The following is a 25,000-nucleotide window of genomic DNA, read 5'->3' on the forward strand; positions in this document are numbered from 1 at the left end:
AACGGGGGAGAAGAAAAATATACAAATCAAACTAAATGGACAAAGAGAGAGAGAGAGAGAGAGAGAGAGAGAGAGAGAGAGAGAGAGAGAGAGAGAGAGAGAGAGAGAGAAAGAGAGAGAGAAAGAGAGAGAGGGAGAGAGAGAGAGAGAGAGAAAAGTGGAAACGAAAGTTTCAAGGTAACAAAAAAGGAACCTTCTCCCTTTCCTTTATACAGAATAGAAAGAAAAAAGAAGATAAAAGATGGACAGACAGACAGACAGACAGACAGATAGATAGATAGATAGATAGATAGATAGATAGAGTGGAAGAAAGAGAAAATATAGATAAAAAGAAAGATAAAAAAAGAAAAATAGGAATAAAGATTTGTTTGTATAGTACCTCTGCGAGCGAGGTCGAGACGACTTATTGCTGACTCTCTGTTCTTTCGGTTCGTTCAGGAGGAGACGTAACACGATTGGTGGTAGTAGTAGTAGTAGTAGTAGTAGTAGTAGTAGTAGTAGTAGTAGTTGTAGTAGTAGTAGTAGTAGAAGTAGCAGTATGGTAGAGCAGTAGTAATAGCAGTAGTAGTAAAGTAGCAGTAGCAGTTATAGTAGTAGTAATGGTGGTGGTTGTGGTGGTAGTGGTGGTGGTGGTGGTAGTAGTAGTAGTAGTAGTAGTAGTAGTAGTAGTACTAGTAGTAGTACTAGACGATAGTGGTAGTAGACAATAGTAGTTGTGGTTCATGGTAGATGATTCGATAGTAGTGGTAGTGGTAGTAGTAGTAGAGTAGTAGTAGCAGTAGTAGTAGTAGTAGTAGTAGTAGCAGTAGCAGTAGCAGTAGTAGTAGTAGTTATGTGTACGTATACGCGGCGCAGGATGCTGGATCGGCGATCAGCTTGCTCTAACTTGACGGCAGTAAGCAAGACGAGAAACATTATATACTTCATCAGCATTCTTTTTCTTATAATTTTGTTTGTTTTGTTTGTTTATTTTTTGTTATTTTCAATTAAGATGAAGAACAAGATGATAATATGATCGGGGCAGGGGGGGTGGGGGTGGGCGTGGTTGTGGCTGAGGCGAGTGGGTGGTTTTTTTGGGGGGTTGAATCAACGTTTATGTATGTGTGCTTGTGTACTTATTTTTGTTTGTGAAATTATTTTTTCTTTTTTTTTTCTTTCTGAGGGGGTGGGGGTGGGTGAGTGGGTTTTTTGTTCTCTTTCTTGTTAATGTAATTTTTTTTTTCTTTCCTAAGCTTATTGACTTCTACAATTTGTTTGTATTTTTTTAAGATACTTCTCTCTCTATATATATATATATTTATACACACGCTATATGTATATATAACTACGTATATATGTGTTTTTTGAGAGATCGCACACAGCGACGGTGGATGGGGCTATAGTTTCTTTTCTTTTCCCTTTTCTTCTTTTCTTTTCTCTTTTTTCATTCATTCATTCTTTCTTTCTTTCTTCCTTTCCTTCTTTCTTTATTTCTTTATTTATTTATATTTTGATTGGGCAAAAGATGTGACAGACGACGCGTTACACTCTCGGTCCTTACTCTTTTGTCGGTGGAGGATTTGGTCTCTAACGAATTTGTCTTAAAGGAGCATTCTCTGTTCTTTCTCGCTTTTCATTTTATTTTATTTTGATCTTTTTTCTTTTTATTTTCTTACTTGTTTTTTTTTTTTGTTTTTCTTATTTTTTTCATTTGATCTCTAACGTCACGAAAAAGAATTTCAAATAGTATAAGATAAAAAGAAGTAAGAGAGAAAGAGATAAGAAAGAAGAGATAGAAGAGATAGAAAGAAAAGGAAAGGAAGTGAAAGAGAGAATAAAGAGAGCAAAAAGAAAAAGAAAATCAAGAAAAAGGGAGGGAAAAGAGTGAGACAGAGAGGGTGTAAGGATGAGTTGCCAAGACAAAAGATCTCTTTTTTGACTCGTTTCGAGTCCGTTGCTATGATCCTTCTGTCTCGACCCTCCCCCCATCGTCCTTCATAAACTCTCACAGCTTTTGCTTCTTTTCTTTTTCTTTTCTTTCTATTTTTCTTTTCTTTTTCTTTTTTTTTTTTTTTTCTCTTTAATGTTTCGTTCAAATATGTTCTTTCAAATACATCGTTAAAATAATATCCGAGTGTCCTTCTATTTCTTTTTTTTTTTCTTTTTGTATTTTGTTTCTTGTTTTTTTGTTTTTTGTAAATCTGTTATTTCTCATATCTTTAATATCAATTTTAGTTATGATATCGTCATGTGTTCTAATATATAATATAATTATACTGATTCTCGGTTTGGTCCATTAATATAGTTCGAACTTTTTTCAAAACACTGTGTGCACCTCTACGTATCGCTAAAGTCTAATTCTGTTATTTATATATATGATATATATATATATATATATATATATATATATATATACATATATATATGTGTATATGTATGTATGTATATATAAATTTTTTTTCGATGGAAGTTATTGGAAGAGAAGAAGAAGAAGGATCGAGAAAAAAGGAAGGAAAGATTTTTTAAGAAAGAAGGATTTACTATGGAGGATATATGATGTCGATGATGAAGAGAGGAAGGAGGAGGAAGGAAACGAACTAGAGAGAGAAAGAGAGAGAGACAAAAAGATCGTCGATGATGACTCGATGAGGAGAAGGCTGGTGTTTCCGATGCTGCTGTTGCTGCTTGCTGGTGGGGGGAGGGGGTGGGTTGGAATGGGATAGGATGGAGGGCGTAGGGTGAAAAAAGTTAAGGGTGGAAGAATGGGTGTGGAAATTGAGGGGAAATTTTTGATGGTTTTTTTTTGCTTTTCTTTTTTCTTTTTTTTTCTCTCTTTTTTTTTCTTTTTTTCTTTTTTTTTTTTTTTTTTTTTTTTTTAAATCTATGGACCAACTCGGTGGATCGATTTTGTTGGATTTTAGGTTAATCTGATTGATTGGTTGGATAAATGGTTGATTGGTTAGTTGATTAGTAGGTTGGTTGGTTTGTTAGTCGATTGTTGATCGGTTATTTGTTGTTTTCTTATATCTTTTGTTTTGTTTTTTTTTTTTTCTGATTATTTCGTAAACGATCGTGGGAAGATCATCGATCTGTGGGTCTGTGCCTGGGCGACGTTGAAGATCCGCCACCTACGGCTTACCTTGCGAAACTCTTGAATGCCGCGGACTGCGGATTTATGCAGAGCGGCACGCGCGACGTATTCAGCTGCTCCGCTATAAATTTGTGCATTTCCTCTGTAACAAGATAAAAATGACAAATTCGTTTCGGGTTTAACAATGGACACGTTGTCTTAAGGAATTCTGTTTGATTTTTTTTTCTTTTTATTTTTTCGTTTATTATTATTTTTTTTTTTCCCTCCATTCCGATTCATTATGCGCATCGTGATTACGATCAAGATTAATGAATGAATTTCGTACAGGTTAGAACAATTTGATTAAATAACATGGATATACACGGCCATAAACGATAGAAAAAAGATATCCAGATATTCTTAGCTTATTTTATTTGTCTTACCTTTCACCTGCTGCACGCTCGTCAGTTTTCGCTCCCAGAGATCGTCGAAGGGATGAGTAGTCGCTGGCTCGAAATCCCCAGTGTACTGTCTCATCCCAGCACTCGTTGTGTAGCAACACGTGCACATGCACGAGTGATATCTGAGTCTTCCCTCGTCCAGATAAGGATGCGCCAGGGCATCCACCACGGTGATCCTCTTGTCCTGTGGGAACATTGAGGGAGTGGTCTAAGTATGTATCAGACACGTCGATAATGATGCCCTTGTCAGGGATACCAACTGTGGCAATAGTCGCAGTATTACATCTTTCTTTCTCACATTCGTTTAATATCTTTTAACAAAAGTATCTTTCGTACGTGTATATCTAATTTATTATTATTAAAAAGAAAAAAAAAAAAAAAAAAAAAACTAACTTAGCATGCAATTATTTTTCTTTAAAGAGAGACGATGTAAATTAAAAAAAGAAACAACTTCATATCCTGATAGAAACCATTTTTCGTTTCGTGCACGTTCGTGAAATCGACTGACTGACTGGCTTACTGATTTACGATTGACGAACGATTCAATAAACATATTTCGAAATATGTTTGGTGGATATATCGTGAATATGATCGTGCCGTTTAAATTGCACGTTCTCTCGACGAAAGAAACCCTCACACGTTTTACCAGCCCCCACTTTCCTCTCCCCATTACTACTGCAACATACTGTCATCCATATGGCTCGCGCAAGAACCTTTATTTTTTTTTTTTTCCCCTTTCACTTTTCTTCCCACCGTTTAGTTCCATTATAGAATATTTATTATTGTACGATAATTCTACCCTCCCCCTTACCTTCCCCCTCCCCTCTATCTTCCCCCTCCCCACGCTGCTCTCGATCGATTTAAACAATTTATTCGTTTCGATAGAAACCCACATTACATCGTTAATCCTTGAAATGAAAATAATATTTCTCGTGAAAATCGATGAAACATAATTCATCGTCAAAGTTTTACGCTATTATTCTTTAACAACGAAGCAGCAAATTAATCGGTGCCATTATAGAAGAATCGAAATGAAACTGAGAATGTTAGTAGTGCCGAATGTAATCCAGAACTTCATCCCTAGGAGAAAATAACCCCTGGGCGTTCTCGTAGTGACACAGCAGGGAGAAGACTTACAGGATCGAAGACTAGCATCTGGCAGAGCAAATGGACGGCCTCGTGCGTCGCCTGGCTGCTGAGGGTATAGAGAGCCGTCAACGAGGGTGGTTTCGGTGCACGCCTCAGCATGTGAGTCCTTGCACCCTCGCAAGCGTACCTCATGTCCTCGAGGGTTGGGGTGCCTAGCAGTTCCGTGATCAATTCCAACTGAGAGAAAAAAAAAAAAAAAAAGAAAAATAGAAAGATCGTTATAAACGAAACTCCGACGTCAAGTTTTAAGATATCTCTTTATCTCTTTTCCTCTATTTCTCACTCTCTCTCTCGCTCTCTCTCCCCATCCCTTAAAAATTTTTTTAAACGTTACGTTTATATCGGAAAATAATCGAAAGATTTTCTTCGTAGATCATCTTTCGTCAATGCGTTTTTATTAGTGCTTTATAAAATGATGTCTTTTTTCTTTTTTTTTCTTTTCTTTTTTTTTTTTTTCTTCTTTTTCTTTATTCTTTTTTCTTTTTTACATTCTTTATAACGCGTATCGCAAAAGAAGTTAATTCGGTTTTCCAAAAGCTTTTCCTTTTTTTTTCACCTGTACGACGATACAAATATGCATGTATGCATGCTATGCATGTATGCATGTATGCATGTATGTTTATATAACGAGGCAAACAAGATATAAGATCGAGAAGATATGGTTACCTGTTGCACAGGACTCTGAGCTTGAAAGAGAATTCGTCGTCGAAGAAGCTCGCCGAAAATGCAACCGACGCTCCATACATCGACGGCTGCGGTATAATGTCGTGCACCCATTAGAATTTCCGGGGCACGATAATACTGCGTTACCACTTCCTGAGTCATGTGCTTGTTCTGGTCGGGCTCTTCCACGCGTGCCAATCCAAAATCACAGATCTGTTTGACGTAAATGTTTTTTTTATATATAATAGTTGGTAATGTTAGTTCGATGTGACGAAAAGTAAATTGGCTAGGTTATTTTTTTTTTCTTTCTTCTTTTTTTTTTTTTTTTTTTTTTTTTCCAGAAAGACATATTTACTTTTAAGACGCAATTGCTGTTCACTAAAAGATTCCCTGGCTTGATATCTCTATGGAGAATTCTGGCTGAGTGAAGATACTTCAAACCTAAAATTGAAAACAGAAAAAGGGAATCATTTTTGATTATTTTAATCATCAATATTTACATATATATAGAAGAAAAAAGACAAAGAAAAAATTGTAAGTTTTTCAAAGAGAGAAAGAGAAAGAGAGAGAAAGAGAGGGAGAGAGAGAGAGAGAGAGAGAGAGAGAGAGAGAGAGAGAGAGAGAGAGAGAGAGAGAGAGAGAGAATATCTCGAATTCCTCGACCTCGATTTCACGCGAAGAAATATCATGGCGTGCTCGTTAAGGCCACTTCGCTCTAGCATTCAGAAGAGATTATCCGGCGTTTAGCTTCCGCGAGAACGTTCGTCTATGTCTATGTCTATGTCCTATGTCCTATGTCTATGTCTATGTCTATGCTAGTGTCTCTGTATCTTTCTATCTCTCTCTTTCTCCTTCTGTCACACACACACACACACACACACAATCTCTATAGGCGTCTCTCCACGTTTATATCTACATCCGTATTTACGTCTATGCCTATCTATGTCGCGTCGTTAGCTCCCTACTCGCCTATTCCCTTCCGCATAAGCGAGATGTAGCTGTGTTTAAAGGGAGGACCGATAATCCGTTCCCTATTCAGTTCGCACCCCAAACGTATCCTCCCTCCCCCCCACTCCCGTTTTTCCATACCCCGTCAAACTCTTCCCCTCCACATCCCCTATTTTAGTTCTATGCTACGTATAGAACCCGTTGTTACACCGAAGGGTTAGCGAGAAAAAAGAAGAAAAAAGAAAAAAAAAAATGAAAAAAAAGAAAAAAAAAGGCCAGAAAAGAGTTGTCGAAAAAACTCACGAACGTGAGTTATTAGCCCATTTGTTTTCCTTCCCTCTCTCCCCATTTTCTTTTTTCTTTCGTTTTATCAAAAGCTCAATATTTAATATTGAACATAAAACTATAATAGTAAATATCATATCATTTATTTCATGAAATCATTGAAATCAATTATTTCTCCATGGGACAGCAAATATAATTCCAGTATATGATTATGGGTTGATATGATAACAATTCAACTCGGTTTACACGTCGATGCTATGTATGTATGTAATAGGATGCGAAACGATAGAATACAGTCCCGTCTATATCGATGTACCGTTTACCGTTCCAATCATCGATACACCTCTGCGCTATTGTAATCTCGGTTATAGTATCACATGTAGTTCCTCCTCTTATCGTTTAGCGAATATATCCGACTAAATTTCGTGGTACTTTCTACTTACAAGTAGAAATTAATTAGCATGGAAAATCATGTGAGAATGATATTTTTCGAAATATATATATATATATATATATATATATATATATTGGAATGAATAGATAAATAGATAGATAGATAGATAGAAAGAGAGAGAAAATGTAGAGAGATGAAAGAAGCTAAAAGAGCACGCGCGCGCACGAGAAAGAGAGAGAGAGAGAGAAATAATGTGAAGGGTAAGAAAAAGAGGGGTGTAAAAGGGGTGGTGCAAGTTGTGGTGATGGAGTAGGAGAAGAAGGAAGGGATGACTGCTGTTGAAGGTGAGGCTGCAATAAGAGCAGGAACATCAGTGCCAGATGAATGTGCCGTGAGTCATGCTGCTGCATTCAAGCAGCTAGACTTTTCTCTCCCTGCAATAAAACTCGCTAATATTACTGGGGTAATCTGCCCCGTGGGTTGCGTCCGGTTAGGAATCTACCCTTCGGTAATTAAAGTCTCCCGCCGACGGGTTTCACTCACGATGGATTTCTCATCTCTCCTTTACTTTTTACTCTCTTCAGACGAACGAAGAAGGAAGAAGCATTTTTCTTCATCCGGATCAACGGATTTTTCCTTTCTTTCTTCATTTCTTTTTCTTAAAGTATTCTCCGGTATTGTAATTTTTTTTTTCTTCTTTCCTCCATCCCCATCTACCCCTTAAATTATACCTTTTTTCGTCACAAGTAATTCTTCATTGAATATGTATATATATATATACATATATACACATACATATAATTTAACAAGTGTATAGCGGTAATTCGTCTGAATCTTTAAAATTATTATCATTGTATCATTTTACTTTTGTCATACTTCCTTCGATATTAGAAATGCAATTGAGAGAATTGATAGTTCATCGTTTGTATCAAAATCGATAAGATATGTATCTACATCGATATCATATCCCAAGTGTATGAATAATATATTCAATCGTGGTAAGCGTTATATGCGGTAGATCGCTTTCAATTATCTCTATAATTAGTCCAGCTTAATCCGAAGCTTACGCTTTGCGATTACAGGAAAAGCGATATTTGGATTTACATCCAATCCACAACTGTGTATGTATGTATGTATGTATGAATGTATGTATGTATGTGTTATGAGAATCATTCATATTAATCTCTTTTTACAAACCACACACACATGCTTTTATATTCCTAGACTTATAGTTTTACAATCTGAAAAAAAAATTAGCCTGAGATGTGTAAAAAAAAAAAAATAGTAATTGATTTTTTCGAACAGATTAGGAACTTTTGGTCCACCCTATATATATATATATATATATATATATATATATATATATATATATATATACATATACATACATACATACATATTTAAAAAAGTTCAATGACCATGATAATATGGTATATATAAAAAAGCTTGCTTCTCTCTCTCTCTCTCTCTCTCTTCCCTTCCCTCTCTCTCTTTCTTTGTTTAATACATTTTGTTGCTGAAAGCGACGACGATTGCACGCTAACTTCAAAATTATCTGCAAGGTCAACGAATCGTTCGTCCAACGGTTTCTCCTCCTCCTCCTTCTCCTCTTTCTCCTTCTCCTCTTCCACCTTTCAGTTCTCCTCCTACCCTTTCTCCCTCTCTTCTTTCGCTTCTTAAAATACACACCTGACTTTGCCCTCATCCCTCAACGGCCTTCTTCTCCTTTCTTCTTCTATTTCGCGACGCGATCGATCAGCTGATTCACAAAGAAGCGCGCCACGCCGCACACTTCATCGTTGTCATTTCACACAACCAATCTAAGCGCTATTTTTTTGTCCGTATTATTATCTTTACGAGTTTATTAAACTAAGGAAGTATCATAGTCATTTCTCTTTTTGTCACACTTTGATTATACCGTTAAACGATCACTAATTCGTTTTGATGTATCCTTTTGTTTGAATATTTTTTTCGTCTTTTCTATTTCTTTTTCGTTTTCTTTTCTTTTTCGTTTTCTTTTCTTTTTTATCAAAATTATTTTTACAATTTCTTCAAAATTTTACAAATTCACTAATTCATTATGAACGAATAGAAATGTGTCCTATGGGTAAGAACAATGGATTCTATCGAATGATATTGACGATGGCATTTTCCTTTGTAATTTCGTTTACGTTAAGAGACATTGAAACGATGGTTACAGTGCAAACATTAGTTGAATCGTATATGTAGAACAAGAAATCGTGTGGTGACTATAGATGCATAGTCATTTGATTATCTCTCTCTCTCTCTCTTTCTCTCTCTCTCTCTCTCTCTCTCTCTCTCTCGTAATCCTAGAGTCTTTGTTACTCTATCTATTCTATTAGTAACATTAACGATGACGTTTGTAACTTCACTTATGTTAAGACATTGGAATGATGGGTTTATAGTGCAACATCGTTGAATCTAATATGTAATGCAAGAAACTACGATGACTATGCGCACGTAAGTCATTTTATTATCGCTTTCTCGTCCAATCTAAAAAAAAATACCTTTACTTCTCCATTAATAATATCGACGATGCAATCGTATAGATAAATAGTAACGAAGAAAAAATATAAAACAAGGCAAAAAAGAAAAAAAAAAAAAAAGAAAACAAACAAACAAACCAAAAAACAAAAAAGAAAAGATATGAGAAATACAGAGAGATCTATTGAAAGGAATGAAAAATCTTTGGTTAAATGAAACAATTCAAAGAAAGTTGCAATATCTTAGGTCAGTCTGAATCGACATTCCAGGGTTCATCGTACTTGGTTATGCATGTGCATGTGCACGTAGAAACGCATATGCATGTGCATTCACCCAAAGTCGATGTCGATTCATCATTTCTTCCTTTCCAGGGGCGTCGGACGACGGATCGATAGAGTCTCTCACGGAGAAAAAAGAAAGGGAAGGAAAATTTTTAAAGGAAGACAAAAAGAAAGAAAGAAAGAAAGAAAGAAAGAAAGAAAGAAAGAAAGAAAGAAAGAAAGAAAAAAAGAAAGAAAGAAAGAAAGGAAATGCGAGAGCAAAGAAAGCGGCAGTATGTATTATACGCGCTGGTATAAGCGTCGACTGTGTACGAAAGTCAAGGTCGAAGGACTGGCTGCGTCGCGTATTAACGTAAGCAAGGTCATCGGTACGTACAATCGCTTTTGCTTCTCCCAGTTGCCAGTACATTGTCCTTGATCAGGCACCTGTCGTTAACCTCCTTGTCGGTCGATTTCGAACGACCGAGAATGCAGCGCATTCATTTGCATGCGAAACATCGAAAGCTGTGTAAAATTTGTTTCCTTCCTTCGATTCTTTTTTTCCCCCTTTTGTCTTCTTATTTATTTGTTTATTCATTCATTCATTCCATCCTTCATTCATTCATTCATTCATTTATTTATTTTTTCTTTTTCTTTTCTTTTCTACTCTCTTTCTTATTTTTTCTAAATTTGCTACGAGTATTCTATTGTATATTGTATTTCTGGTATATGTTTCTTTACATCACCGTTGTCATGAAATTTGGCTAACAAATATAATGGCAGAGAAACTAGGACGATCGAATATATCCGAGGGACTTTCCTGCTTACTCGGGAATGTCGGACTCGATGTCTGACTAAGCACCGATCCTGACTACTGAAAAGTAGTACTACATACTTTAGAAAGTTGATCCCCACTTAATCGATATATATATATATATATATATATACACACTACGATATTTCTATTTAACGAATACGAATGTTATAATAAATAACATAAGCATGTCATTGCTTTTCTTATTTTTTTCCTTTTGTTTTTTTCCACTTAAGACTTTGGGCTAATTTTGTTGAGTCGACATTTCTTTTTGTTAATAATGATCCGTCTTTCTCCTTATAAGCTTATCTACATAATGCAGTTAAACGCGTGCATATATACATATATATGTATATGCATATGTATATGTATACAGGATGGTAGAATCGATGGCACGTTCCCGAGGACGGAAAACTCGTTAAGAGTGCGTTTGCACGAGATAGAAAAAGAAAGAGAGGAAAGAGAGAGGGAGGGAGGAAGAGAGAGAGAGAGAGAGAGAGAGAGAGAGAGAGAGAGAGAGGGAGAGAGAGAGAGAGGGAGAGAGGTCGTTTAAATAAAACAAGCACGCCTCGCGAATACGAAACTTCAACAGCTCGAATCGAGCAACCGAGAGAGAGAAAGAGAGAGAGAAAGAAAGAAAGAAAGAGAGAGAGAGAGAGAGAGAGAGAGAGAGAGCAATCGGTGTGATTCTCTCGTTGCAACTCTCTTGACGATTACGTCACAATCGGACATCCACTTGAGAGTCGAATTGTGCAATTGTGACTTGGAATAGTGATAGACTGATAATATATTCGAACGGGATGATATCGAGATTTCTTTTATGGCAAAAGAATAAGAAGTTATTTTTTGTCCTTCCTTCTTTTCTTTTTTATCTTTTTTTTTTTTTTTTTTTTTTTTTTTTTTTTTTTTTTTTTTTTTTTTTTTTTTTTTATTATTATTATTATTATTTTCTTCTCTTTTTTTTTCTCTTTCCTTTTTTTCCGAACTATATATTCATCGATTATCTATTGATTTAAAAAAAGAGATTGAAAAAAAAAGATCTATATACACATATATACATATATACATATTTATATAAAATAAGATAAAGAGTAACGCGGCGCACTTTGAAGGAGGCGACTTTTGATATCAGTCATGTTTTTCTTTGTAAAGGTGAACTCGTTAATTAAAAGATCACGAAAGAAAAGATAAAGAGAGCGAAAGAGCGAAAGAAAGAAAGAAAGAGAGAGAGAGAGAGAGAGAGAGAGAGAGAGAGAGAGAGAGAGCGAGCTTGAGGAAGAGAGAAAGAGAAAGAGAAAGAGAGAGAGAGAGAGCATCGTGGTGAGCAACCGACCGGATGACGGGGTCTGGGGTCACGGATGGGCGGCGGTAGGACTGGTTTCGGACCAGTCAAGAAGAGAAGAAGAGGAGCTCTCTGCTCTATCTGTCCGGGCTTTACGTGCCACCTTATACCGGGTGGGAAAGTTCGAACGACCGAAACGCACAACCCGTGAGAAGATCGACTCTCTCCCTCTCTCTCTCTCACTCTCTCTCTCTCTCTCCATCTATCTATCTGTCTATCTTTTTCTTCTCAGTAAATCTTTCTACGATCTTCAAAGATCATCGGCCTCGTCTTAGCGGTCGATCTTGACGGTTCACTAGCCTTAGGTATGTACATATTTTTCCATAAATCGTTCGTCTTTATTTCACGCCAAATGATATAAAATGAAACGTGTTACGAATTGGAAGATGATCGGATCGAAACAATTCGTTTTGTATGACGATTAAAATCAATAATTAGCATCATCGTCATATCGATTATCATCGTAGTAAATAATTGACAAAACGTACGTGTATGCGCGCGCGCGTGTGTGTGTGTGTGTGTGTGTGTGTGTGTGTGTTTGTATACATGGTGTTTATATGTGATTAGGTTGAATTCATTAATTTTTTAAATATGATTCAAATGTGATTGTCGATAAAGTTTAATATAGAAATTAATGTAGAAATTTATTTCGAATGATATGTTTCAATAAAAAGATGCCATTTTTTTTCCTTTCCTTTTTTTTTTTCTTTTTTTTTTTTTCGCTAGTTCCCGATGATATTTCTCGCTCCGCTCTCTTTCGCCATGTCATTCAGCATTCGTCGAACCATACCCAACCAATCATACAGATTTCGAATATCGTATCTCGCATTTCGTGATCGCTGTCGTCGCTCGTATAAATCATTCGCGCGTGTTAGCACTCCAGTTGCCAGTTACCGATCCCAAGTGTAAAATATGCGTTTTCGACGGATCGTTGGATTTTCACGGACGATAAAAAAAGAGGAAACAAAAAAAGAAAAGAAAATAAAGCAACTCCGGACAAATAATTTCGATCGTTTGGTCGGATCAAAAGATATGACTGCATATATTAGCGAAAAAGGAATATAAGGGAAAGAAAACAACAATAAAAACTAAGATATAGAAAATGTATCATACACTTTCATCATGTTAGGGTATATACTAAATGGCATCGAACGTATTTGTCTAAGATGATGAAGAAAAAAAAAAAAGAAAAAAGAAAAAAGAGAAAAGAAAGGTAAAAAATAAATAAATAATTAGTATTTTAAAGCCTCGCTATATTGCATGCTTTATTCTGTCGCTACAGCTATACTTCGTTGAAGAGGGATGAAAATTAGGGGGAAAAAAAAAAAAAAAAAAAAAAAAAAAAAAAAAACAAATCAGGATTGTATAAAAAATATTAATAAAAATTAAAAAAATAAATAAATAAATAAAATAAAAATATCTTTCGGTTATTTCTCTTTTGGAAAGATTTCTAAACTCGTAATAAAAAAATCAAGAAAAAGATGCAATATACGCGTGTAAAACTACTAGCATGCACACGCACACAGATGATGCACGTACGAATTATATGTACATCTATATTTTTTTTTTTTCTTTAACATTCTTCTTCTCCCTTTGAAATGAAATTTTGTGTATGTGAGAGAGAAGGAGACCGGGAGGGGGAGAGAAAGAGAAAAGAGACGAGGGAGAAAGTCAAAGTGTACGTGAGAAATCGCAACGGCAGCACTCGTTCGATCCTTCAGAAGGAAGACCCCTTTCATCCGGCGGAAATCACAAAGTCGCTGCTTCTCGCGGTAAGATCAAAAAAAAACTGCAAGGACCACTATCTCTTTCTCTCTCTCTCTCTCTCTCTCTCTCTCTCTCTCTCTCTTTTCCTCTCTCCACTAACCCCTTCTTTCTTTAAGAATCTTTTTACATCCCGATATGCCAAGCACCCAAAGGATCCTTCTCTTATGGATCCTTAATATCGGCTACTCCTCCTTTAGCTTTGTAATTTCAAGTAGCTACGTGAAATATATAACCGGAGAATTTTATGCAAAAAATGTTAATCAATGTTCTTTCTCATTCAAATGATATCTTTCTATTAACGAGTTGAAACAAGAAAAAGAAAAAAAAAAAAAAAAGAAAAAAAAAAAAAAAAAAAAAAAAAAAATTCGTATTGGTTCAACTGTACAAAATTGTTGAAATTATTAAGAGAAGAGTAAAGGAAAAAAAAATATATGTATATATATATATATGTGTGTGTGTGTGTGTTCTTAAAACGTTCATAAACATTTTGAAACACGTTTTTTCTATTATTTTTTTTTTTCTTTTTTTTTTTTGACAATAATGAATGTAAATTAAAATAATAGATAATAAATGTTCTTATATATTTCATTAGATATTAAATGTATTGTAGAAAAGAAAAAGAAAAAAAAAAGTGTGAAAGGTATTAACCGAAGAGATTGATTTTTTTATTCGAAAAGAAAAAGAAAAAGAAAAAGAAAAAGAAAAAGAAAAAAAAAAAGAAAGAAAAAAAATGTAAGAAAAAATAATCGAATTCGATAGTCTGAATGAATATTTGTAAAAGGGGATAAAAATTTGTTTTGGATTTATAAAGTACCGTGATAGGATAGGAATAATAAGTATCTAAACGGTATTAAGAAAAAAAAGAAAAAAGAAAAAAGAAAAAAAAATCGAGACGATCGTGAGAAATCTGGCCGTGATATAACACGAACGAGAAGATGATAATTCTCTAGGAAAGCAGACAATGTAGAGACAGAGAGAAAGAGAGAGAGAGAGAGACAGAGAGGGAGAGAGAGAGATAGTCGTCGTCGTCTATCGGGCATCGTCGAGAGTCCCCAGGATGATCCCGAGGGATGAATAGAAACGATCCTATTTACCTAGCCGAGAAGAGGACTACTGCCGTGTCGTCTCTCGAGTTCCACGGGTTCTCGTCATTTCCAACGATGCAATATGCCATCATGGATTTTTATAAGCACACTCTTTTCTTTTCCTATCCTTTTTTTTTTCACTATTTCCTTTCTTTTCCCGTTTTTCCTTCCTTCGTATTCTCCTTCATCACCATCATCATCTTCTTTTCCTTCTTCTTCTTCTTCTTCTTCTTCTTCTTCTTCTTCTTCCTCTTCTTCTTCCTCTTCTTCTTCCTCTTCCTGTTCCTCTTCTATTCCTTTTTCAAGGATTTCGTAAAATTTCAACTAGCTAACTACATTCCCCGGAGCCTTTCCCGGAAAACCGGACGTGCTTGAATACCTTTACCTCACCCACCTAACAGAAGAGACCAAAGTTTCAACTTCTTCCTTCCATCTCTTTCTCTTTCTCTTTCTCTCTCTCTTACCGTAATTTAAAGTGGATCCTGATTATTCCAAATTACTCCCTAGAGTTTTCTCTCTCCTCCCTCTTTCTTCTACTTAGTTAAAAATTTCCGATCGATCTTAAGAGAATCGTAATATTATTGCTACCACCAAATGATTTCGTTCCCGTTAAAAAATTGGTATACAATCTTCGTGAAATCTTGGACTACACTTTTTCTCTTCGATTTGTTTCTTCTTTGTTTTTCTTTCTCTCTTCGATTTGTTTCTTCTTTGTTTCTCTCTCTTTCTCTCTCTCTCTCTCTCTCTCTCTCTCTCTCTCTCTCTCTCTCTTTTTTTTTGATGACATTGAACTGAAGATTAAATTTTGGACAAAGTGACGTTGTTGTTTTATTTTCAAGCTCAAAGTACATTTCGTTTATATGACGGATCATTCGTTTTATTTTTCTTACTGATTCTTCTTTCGATACACACATATACACACACATACACACGCGCATATATTTATCAGTCTCTCAGTCCTTCATTTGAAAGTCTAACGTCTAGTAGGGAAAGAGAAAAAAAAAAAAAAAAAAAAAAAAAATGTATTGTCTAAGGACTTCGAAATTTCTTTGATTCTGTTCGTATTTATATTTCTTTCTTTCTTTCTTTCTTTCTTCCACTTCCATCCGTTAAAGTATCACCGTTTAGAATACAAAATCGTTTCTTCGAGAAGAAATCTATCTCTATTTCGATAATATTCTTTGGCTAGTTGTTTTATGACGTTTGTTACACGCGAAGATTATTTAACAGTCAAGAGATATTTGTTTGAGAAAATGACACGTGTCTGTTTAGAGATAGATAGATAAATAGATAGTAAATGTATATAAGCACATACAGAATGAGTGAGTGAGTGAGTGAATGAAAGAGAGAGTGAGAGAGGAAGAGAGAGAGAAAGAGAGAAAGAGAGAGAGAGAGAGAGAGAGAGAAAGAGAGAGAGAGAGAGAGAGAGAGAGAGTGTGTCATGCAAATAGCTCGTACATTTTGGCGGTTGCCGTTTCTCGAGAGCCGTTGCAGGAAATTGAGTCGAGTGTAACGAACCACGAACAGCTCGTAATGCCCTGTCAAAATGACCTTCTCTAGAGGTTGACAGTTGAAAGAGACAGAGATAGAAATAGAGAGAGAGAGAGAGAGAGAGAGAGAGAGAGAGAGAGAGAGAGAGAGAGAGAGAGAGAATGTAATCTGCTGGTACTGGTAGTTTCAAGGAAGGAGCGGTATCAGCCATGAGAGAAGGCAAATTGATCCGTCGTCTTCCTTTCTATCCAAAAATATCCTTTTTTTCATTGTATTATATTCTTCTTCTTCTTTTCTTCATCATTTTTTTTTTTAATATCGTCGTTTCGTTCGTTGCTAAGACTTGGAAAATATTTTTTTAAAACTTACCACACCCGTCACACTTTACTTTCGATAGAATTTATTATATAATGTAAGATTAATTCCCCCCCCCTCTCTCTCTCTCTCTTTTTTTTTTATTACGTCAAAGTATACAACAATTACGATTATTTAAAAAGTTCGCGTTTAAGTTTGAAAAATCTCGATAACGTTTAATGTAGATAAATCGCGAGTAATTTGCTTCATTTCTTTTTTGTTTTTTTTTTTGGTTACATCCTTAAAATCCCCCCCTACCCCCCCCCCCCGATATATTTGTACGTGCCAATGTGAAATAAATAAGCTTCGTAGATGACATAGATAGGTACTTATAAATACTTATATTGTGTATGCATCGCTAAAAAAAAAAAAAAAAGAAAAAAAAGAGAAGAATAAAAGAAGATTAAAAAAGAATAAATATGAGAACTTACCTCGAAGGATTTGATAAAGGAAGACCTTGATGTGATCCGGGCTTAGGTGCTGCGGGCTGACGATGATCTTGTGAAGATCGCTTTGGAGTAGCTCCGTGATCACATATCTATGTCGATACTGATTAAGGAATTTATTGATTATATGCTCGGCCAAGCCACGTTTATATCGCCATTAAATCGTCATTCGCTACGTTTACAACGTTGTAATTATATCGTGCCGGTTTACATCGCTAGTGCGATTTAATTGCTTCGTTTTCGTCATCAAAGTTCTACCATCCTTGTTAGAAACGATCTTATTAAATGCCATAGAATACGTCCTTTGACGTGAATATCACTTTGGAGGCTTTAAGAGGGTGTTTTCTCATTTCGAATGGTTGTTTCTTATTTGTAAATCGATAGTTAAAGTGAATTTACGTTATTACGTTGGAAACAATTTTTTTAAGATTTTCTTTTTTTTTTTCTTTTCTTTTTCTTACTTCTTAAAAAAGAAGTAATGAAAAAGCAAAAAAGAAAAAAGAAATCAAAAAAAAAAAAAAAAAATGAAATGAATAAATCAAAATTGTCAGATGTTTTAGGACCTAAATAACGTGGGAAAAAAAAAGGAAACAATAAAGTAGCGTAATCCATAATGAAAATATTAAAATACAATATATAATACACATACACACACACATCAGATTAATACCGAAGATAAAAGAGGAAGCAAAACAGACAGACAGACAGACAGACAGACAGACAGACAGACAGACAGACAGGCAGGCAGGCAGGCAGATAGAAAGAGTGAGCGAAAAAAATAAAGAGGCAAAGTATATCGTCTCGTAACGAAAGTGGACAGTCGCAATAAAGGGGAAGTTGGTAATTTACGGATCTAAGCGTCCCCAGCTTGAAAGAAGACAACCACAACTTCTTGACTGAATGAAAAAGAGAGAAAGAGAGAGAGAGAGAAAGGAGGCCGCAATGGAAACACCGGTGGAACAGAGAAGGGGAGAGTCGCTTGCCTCGAAGGGGTAGCGTGTGTACTAGCTAGCTATAAATAAAGAAAAGTTAGCATGCTATCGAGCTTACTGTAATTCAAATCTCTCTCTCTCTCTCTCTCTCTCTCTCTTTCTCTCTCTCTCTTTTGTTTTACAATAGAAATTATTAAAATTTGATCATAAAAATTAGTAAAAAAAAATTTTTTCACAGAAGTGAAAAAATTTTGTTGAATAATTTTTTCTTCTCTAATATTTTTAGAAATATTTATAGCAAATATGTACACATACTTAGAAAAATTCTATATAATTCAAATAGTATATATATATATATATATATATATATATATAAGAAACAAATTGTAGCTTGTTGGGTCACTCTGTAATTGAACGATCAATTAAAGTAAGTAGAAAATTTTTGCGAAAGTATTCGACGTTATATCGAGATATTATTTCGTAAAAAATTTCATATATATATATATATATATACACACACACACACACAAATACTCATGTATGTATACGAAATCGATAATAAAGAGAGACATCGTTTAAGGGGAAAAACGTGAACTCATTAACGAACCAGTTTCGTACGTGTAAAGTTTGGGTTTCGATTTGAAATGAGAATGTGAAATAATGCGCGCGCACACACACACACACACACACACACATACACACACACACACGTGCACGCACGCACAATCCTACGTTATTAAACGTTATCTTTGGCCATTTTCTGATAACTGTTTAAAACTCGGTTATACCGTTTTAACGGGATGCCCAAATAAATATATATATAAAATATGAAATCGGCTACGATATAATATTAGCCCATTAATAATATTATTAACATTTAACTCTTTGTCAAACGTCAGTTACTCGTCGTGTGATCGTCGCGGCTATTTTGTTATTAGAGGTTTATTTTAATCAGGGCCAATATGCGACTGGGTTATTCATATCGCGTTACAATATTTTCCATGATAAATAATATTCATGAAGGAATATTTAATTAGTCACATTTTCGTGATCTCGTTGATAGAGTCAATAAATAATTAACGGATAATACATTCGAGCGTATTACATTTACATGTAATACATATATATATATATATATATATATATATATATATATATATATATATATACGTGTTAATAAATAAATGAATACCGTGGAAAATGAAAATGTATTTATAAATAATTTCATTATAGAGATATTAGATAAAATTGTTATCTTCTAATATCTTCGATGGAAGTAGTTAACAAGGACAAAGAAAGTGAAGTGTGACCATACGTGACCACTTTTCTCTTCTCTTTCTTTTCTTTTCTTTTTTTTTTTTCTTCTTCTTCTTTCACTTTTTTCCTTTCACTGTCAAACATCATCGTCATTATCCTCATAGCCGTCATAATCATAGTCATATTCATAATCATTGTCATTGTCATAGTCGTCGTCGTCGTCATCGTCATCGTAGTGAACGTCGTCTGAGACTCACAGAAGAATAGAAGAAAAGAGCGAACGTTCGAGGAAAATGAAATAGTATAATGGCGGAATGAGGTCGACTGGTAGGTTGGAATGCAGGTAGAGGCTGCCTGCGAACCTGGCGTGGTATGCAAGTCGACTGGTCCGGCTGGCTTCGACCTGAAACGCCTAAACACCAAGCCAATATCGTCGTTCCTCTTTTAACCCTCCTTTTATATATATATATATATATATATCTGTCTCTTTCTCTCTCTCTCTCTCTCTCTCTCTCTCTCTCTCTCTCTCTCTCTCTCTCTCTCTCTCTCTCTCTCTCTCTCTCTATCCTATCTTTTGCAAGTACATCTCATGGTTATCATGATAAATACATACACAAAGTAATGAAACGTATTAAATCATAGAATAAAAAAATCTACCTTACAAAGTATCGTCTTATGATTGATCTAGTCAATTTCTACTTTGAGAGATATGCATATAGGTATACATATATATATATATATATATATATATATATATATATATATATAAAAATAAAATATATACATGATAGATACATAGATATAGACAGTAAATGAACGTATGATATCATGCAATGAGAATAGTTTGTCAGTAACAGGTTCTGATGGCAATCAAGAAGACCTGTTTCTAGTCTATATAGTTAATAGATCGTATTTGGATAAATTTGTTAAAGTTATAATAGAAGTAGAGAAATGAGAATCGGGGCTGTGCCGATGGTAATAGCGATGGCGATGGCGATGGCGATGGTGGTGATGGTGGTGGTAGTGGTAGTAATGGTAGTCGTGCTGGTACAGGTGATGGTGATGGTAATATTATAAAAGGGGGATAAAGAGATTGACTTCAAAATTTAAATTCAACGATCATTGGAAACTTTCATGGATAGTAAGCAAGCAAGCAAAAGGGTTGGAGTTTGTTCTGATTACGAGGATACCTTTCGCGGTCTATAGGGATTTCAAAGTAAGTACTAACACAAGTATGCTGGGCTTTGATAAACTGACTATTTCAATAGCACACTGACGAGAATTATATGGTAACTTCGATAAAGGTATTAATAATGTTTAAACGTTTAATTACATTAATCGTATTAATAAGAGAGAGAGAGAGAGAGAGAGAGAGAGAGAGAAAGACCGAATGAAAATTTATCTTTAAAGACATTTTAACACTGAAGAATCATTTTATCAGATGCCATGGAATTTCTTAAACACACTTTTTCTAATCGGACATATATCTAATACTCTAATTGTTATTTCTTTATCTAAATCATACAAAGTGATCGAACAGATCGATAATAAAAACATAGTGGGGAGACACGTCGAACAGACGGTAATTACATAATTAGAAAATTAATGCGTTCCTAATTTTTCAAATCGACGAAGTTCTAAGTAGGAATAAATAAAAGAAGGAAAGAAAAAACATTCTCTGCAATTAACACAAGAAATTTGATATTAATATCGAAATCGTAGTTTATTGAACCTGAATAAATTGTGAACGACGAGAAAGAAGAAAAAGAAGAAAAAAGAAAATTGATTAAAAGAGATCATCATCGACAAGTCTTCTGTGAGATTTGGAAAAAAGAAAAAAAAAAAAAAAAAAAACCAAAAAACAAAAAACGTCAAGATCCGAAGGTGGAAAATATTTATATATAAAAGGAAATAGAAAAAAAAAAAGAAAAGAAGAAAAAAAAAAGAAGTAAGCGAATCTTTTCAACGGGATAACAAAAATGATTCAAACAAAAATAATAAATTTCAGTTCAGTGAAATTTATTATTTGAAGTCTGGGTGGTTCAAACGGACACTGAATACTCTGCTGGAGAGCCCGATTTGAGGATCGATGCGTGCCTACCTCTACCTATACCTCCTGGTAGGCACGTCGACCGGTTCCTGGACAAAGCGAACTTGCCCCCAGCAGCCACCACCAACGGCAACAGCAACAGCAGCAACAGCAACAGCAGCAATAGCAACGATGCAATGGCAGCCGCAACGAAAGAGTCGCAGCCGCATCGCATCGCCGGAAGCCGCATTTTGCCGGCCGCAACGCCAACGTCTACTCGCGGAGAGCTCCGTGAGCTTGGAAATCGAGTATCCTGCACAGTTCCTTTCCCCTCATCCCTCTACCTCCTGCCACCCTGCTCCTCCCTCCCCCTTTTCCTCCTCATTCCCCTTTCTCAACTCCTCTTCTCATACCGGTCCAAAGAGGAAGAGAAGAGAACCTGGAAAGACTGTCGAGTTTCCATTGTTCGGCCTTCGGATCTGCAGAGAATCGTCAGAAAAGACAATATTTTATTTCTTTTTCTTTTTCTTTTCCTTTCTTATTTTCTTTTCTTATTTTCTTGCTTCATAATCAATGCGGATTGCCGATAAATCCAAAATACATAGAGAGTATGTACATTTTTAAGAGACTCATAGAAGTATTACTGTATAATTTTTTTCTATTATAATATATGTGTGTAAAAAAAGAAAAAAGAAAAAAGAAAGAAAGAAAGAAAAGAAAATCGGAAAAAAAGGAAAAAAAAAAAAAAAATAAGTCAAGTGCGATGTTAAAGAAGAAAAGATAATAAATTTGAGATTTCTTTTTTTTTCCTTTTTTTTTTTTTTTTTTTTACGATTCGATTACGATCAAACATAATAGAACAAATACATAAGTATACTCGAGATAAGAAATATTTTGATCTTTCTGTCACTTGAAAAAAGAAAAAGAAGATGATGTCGAGAGCTTTCGTGCTGCGCGTAAAAAGTTAACAATATTGAAGAATGAGTGTGTCGTAAAAAAAAGAAAAAAAAAAGAAAAAAGATAAAAGATAAAAGATAAAAGAAAAGAAAAGAATCCTTTCTTCGACGAGCCATCTGACAATGATTTGAACATATTGGGCTACAGCTTGTACACATAAACTTGTCATCCGAAATGATAATACTTGATCATGTAGGGCAAACGTCGTTAAGGTTCTGGTTTGATTCCTTTGTTAAGTGAAGCCGTACAACAAAGAAGACGATGACGATGATGAGGGCTGAAAGTCCGAGGTGTTCGAGCAAGGCCAATCCGGCCCGTCCGACCGGTCAACCGAGTTCGAACACGGCCAGCAAACGACTTCGAGAACTCGACGAGTCTTTGGATTCTACGCGTTACTCTCTCTCCCTCTCTCCCTCTCTCTTTTTCTTTATCTCTCTTTCTTTATCTCCTTCTTTCTTTATCTTCTCGTCTTCGTCTTTTGCTGATATTTCTTCTCACACATATAACAATATCCAAGAAATTTTTTTAATCGACTATCTTTTTTTAACTTCTGATAACGCTAAAAAGCTCATGCTCTTTAAAAGATCACTTATATATTCTATATATATATATATTATATTCTGATATTTTTAATAACTCCTGTATAACAAAATTTCAATCGATTTTTGAACTTAAGATTATATAGTCAAACAAATTCGATTAGAACGCGAATCGTGAGATTTCTCTTTGAATATGATTCGAGATAAAAAAAAAAATATATATATATATATATATATATATATATATATTATATTTGAGCTTTTGCGATATTTAATTATGATTTACCTTTTGAATCATTATTATTTATATTATCGTGTCATGGATATTATTTATGTCGTTCTATATCCCTCCACTTTACCCTTTGCAATAGACGACGTATTATCTATTTCATCTCAACAGCTAGATTCGAAACTTGGACGTTAAGAAATCTAATACAACATGCTCGCATTTAATAGCCTTTTTCTCTACTAGTTTTTCCTTAATAGATTTTTTTTTTTTTTTTTATCATTGAAATGTAAATAAGAGGAGAAGCACTGTAAAATGAAAAGGGGAAAAAAAAAGAAAAAAAAAAAAAAAAGCAGAACAAATAGACAGGGAGAAAGAGAGAGAAAGAGAGAGAGAGGAATAGAGAGATAGATAGACAGATAGAGAGGCCAATGAGATTAGAGTTAAAGCAATTTCTAAGTACACATGTGTATGTATATGAAAAGATACATATACACGTTAGTAAACCTACATACACACACACACACACACACACATACGCACGCATTAAAAGGACGACGAACCAATCGGAATTTCAAAGCCATCGAAGCAACCACAGAACATACCACGTGAACGTGACGTAGCCAAAGCGTCATTCGTTACGTCGAACATCGCCGACAGCGCGAGCATTATGCGAGCCAAGCAATTAAGATAGGTTTAATGCTTTAGCAATTAAATGCCACGCTTACCATAAGACTATCAGTTCATTTCGTCTTCGTCTTCGTATTCGTATTCGTCTTCGTATTCGTCTTCGACTTACTTCCTATTCCCGTTTGTAAAATACTTTTTATTCGAATTTTAAATTATCATCGGTGTCGTTTGAAAAAAACAAAAAAACAAAGAAAAAACAAAAAAAAGAAATAATAATAATAATAATTAGAAAAAGAGATAAATAATCGTAGGTAACGATCCGTTCTTCATCAGTCTTTTTTTTTTTTCTTGTCTTGTATGTTTTTTCCCCGTCTTTGAATTCCGTAACAATTATTTACCAACGTTCTGAGAAATTTATTTAATGATTTCAAGTTTTTCTTTTTTTTTTTTTTTTTTTTTTTTTTTTTGGAAGAACATTAATAATCATGACTATAAAATGAACTACGTGTTAATAATAATAATAATAATAATAATAATAATATATATGTAGATTTTTTTTACGACTTTACTAATTTACTTATTATACATTTGTGCTTGTTAAAAGAAACGTATAAACCATAAATATAATTCATATGAATCTTATGGGTTTGCCGCTAATCATTAAATTAATGAATCAATCGACCCGATTCATTCGATTTCTTTCTTTTCTTTTTTTTTTTCTTTTGTTTTTGTTTTTGTTTTTTTTTTTTGTTTTTTTTTTTTTTACACGAAATTAATATCTTCGTATACATACACGACCTGAAACTTTTTTCATGTTTCTTCTCACGTTTTTATTTAAAAGTAAAGACTTTGGTCGAAAAAGTGGGTTATCGTGAAATTCTTTTTTTCTCCCTTTTTCTTTTTTTTTTTTTTTTTTTTTTTTTAACTCGTAGAAAGTTCCAACGTAGAAAATCCTAGTTTTATTTCTCTACTCCCGCGCCAAACGATATTATATTAGAAAAATATAATATATATATATATAGGAAGAATTTTTATGTGATATATATAAAACGTATTGTACTTGGTGTGCTGTCAAATATATATAGTATATCTAACAATAGTCTATTAGAAAAGTTATGTTTAACGTCGAAAAGAGTTAATAAAGAAAGAGAGAGAGAGAGAGAGAGAGAGAGAGAGAGAGAGACAGAGAGGGGGAGAAGGAGAGAGAGAGAGAGAGAGAGAGAGAGAGAGAAGAAAAAGGAAAGAAAATGTAAGGCATCGTATGCCGTAGAACAAAGAGCTCTCTTTTACTTCGCCTCCAAAAATTCTGAGGGGTCGATCGATATATACCAGCTTCGCACGATACTCGATACGTTTTATGTGATGAAAGAAGAAGAATACTAAAAAGAAAAAAAAAAAAGAACAGGCAGTTTCCGAT

At 34.6% G+C, this 25,000-nt stretch overlaps 1 protein-coding gene across 2 annotated transcripts in view; it reads right to left on the reverse strand.

Annotated features, from left to right (window-relative positions):
• The window catches only part of LOC124953828 (serine/threonine-protein kinase NLK), a 114,249-nt gene that overhangs the window by 12,259 nt on the left and 76,990 nt on the right, over nt 1-25,000 (reverse strand). Inside the window, exons 4-10 of one of the 2 annotated variants that reach the window (XR_007102352.1) lie at nt 16,999-17,105; nt 5,678-5,763; nt 5,326-5,535; nt 4,648-4,836; nt 3,493-3,694; nt 3,119-3,212; nt 380-885 (exon numbers count right to left, since the gene is read on the reverse strand). Coding sequence is in view for 1 of the 2 variants with exons in the window: in XM_047505792.1 (XP_047361748.1) it covers nt 3,119-3,212; nt 3,493-3,694; nt 4,648-4,836; nt 5,326-5,535; nt 5,678-5,763; nt 16,999-17,105 (888 nt within the window). In the remaining variant the exon portion in view is untranslated. The remainder of the gene's footprint in view (nt 1-379; nt 886-3,118; nt 3,213-3,492; nt 3,695-4,647; nt 4,837-5,325; nt 5,536-5,677; nt 5,764-16,998; nt 17,106-25,000) is intronic. The other variant, XM_047505792.1, reaches the window with a different exon arrangement.

The sequence above is a fragment of the Vespa velutina genome, chromosome 13 (assembly GCF_912470025.1).
Source record: "Vespa velutina chromosome 13, iVesVel2.1, whole genome shotgun sequence".
NCBI lineage: Eukaryota > Metazoa > Arthropoda > Insecta > Hymenoptera > Vespidae > Vespa > Vespa velutina.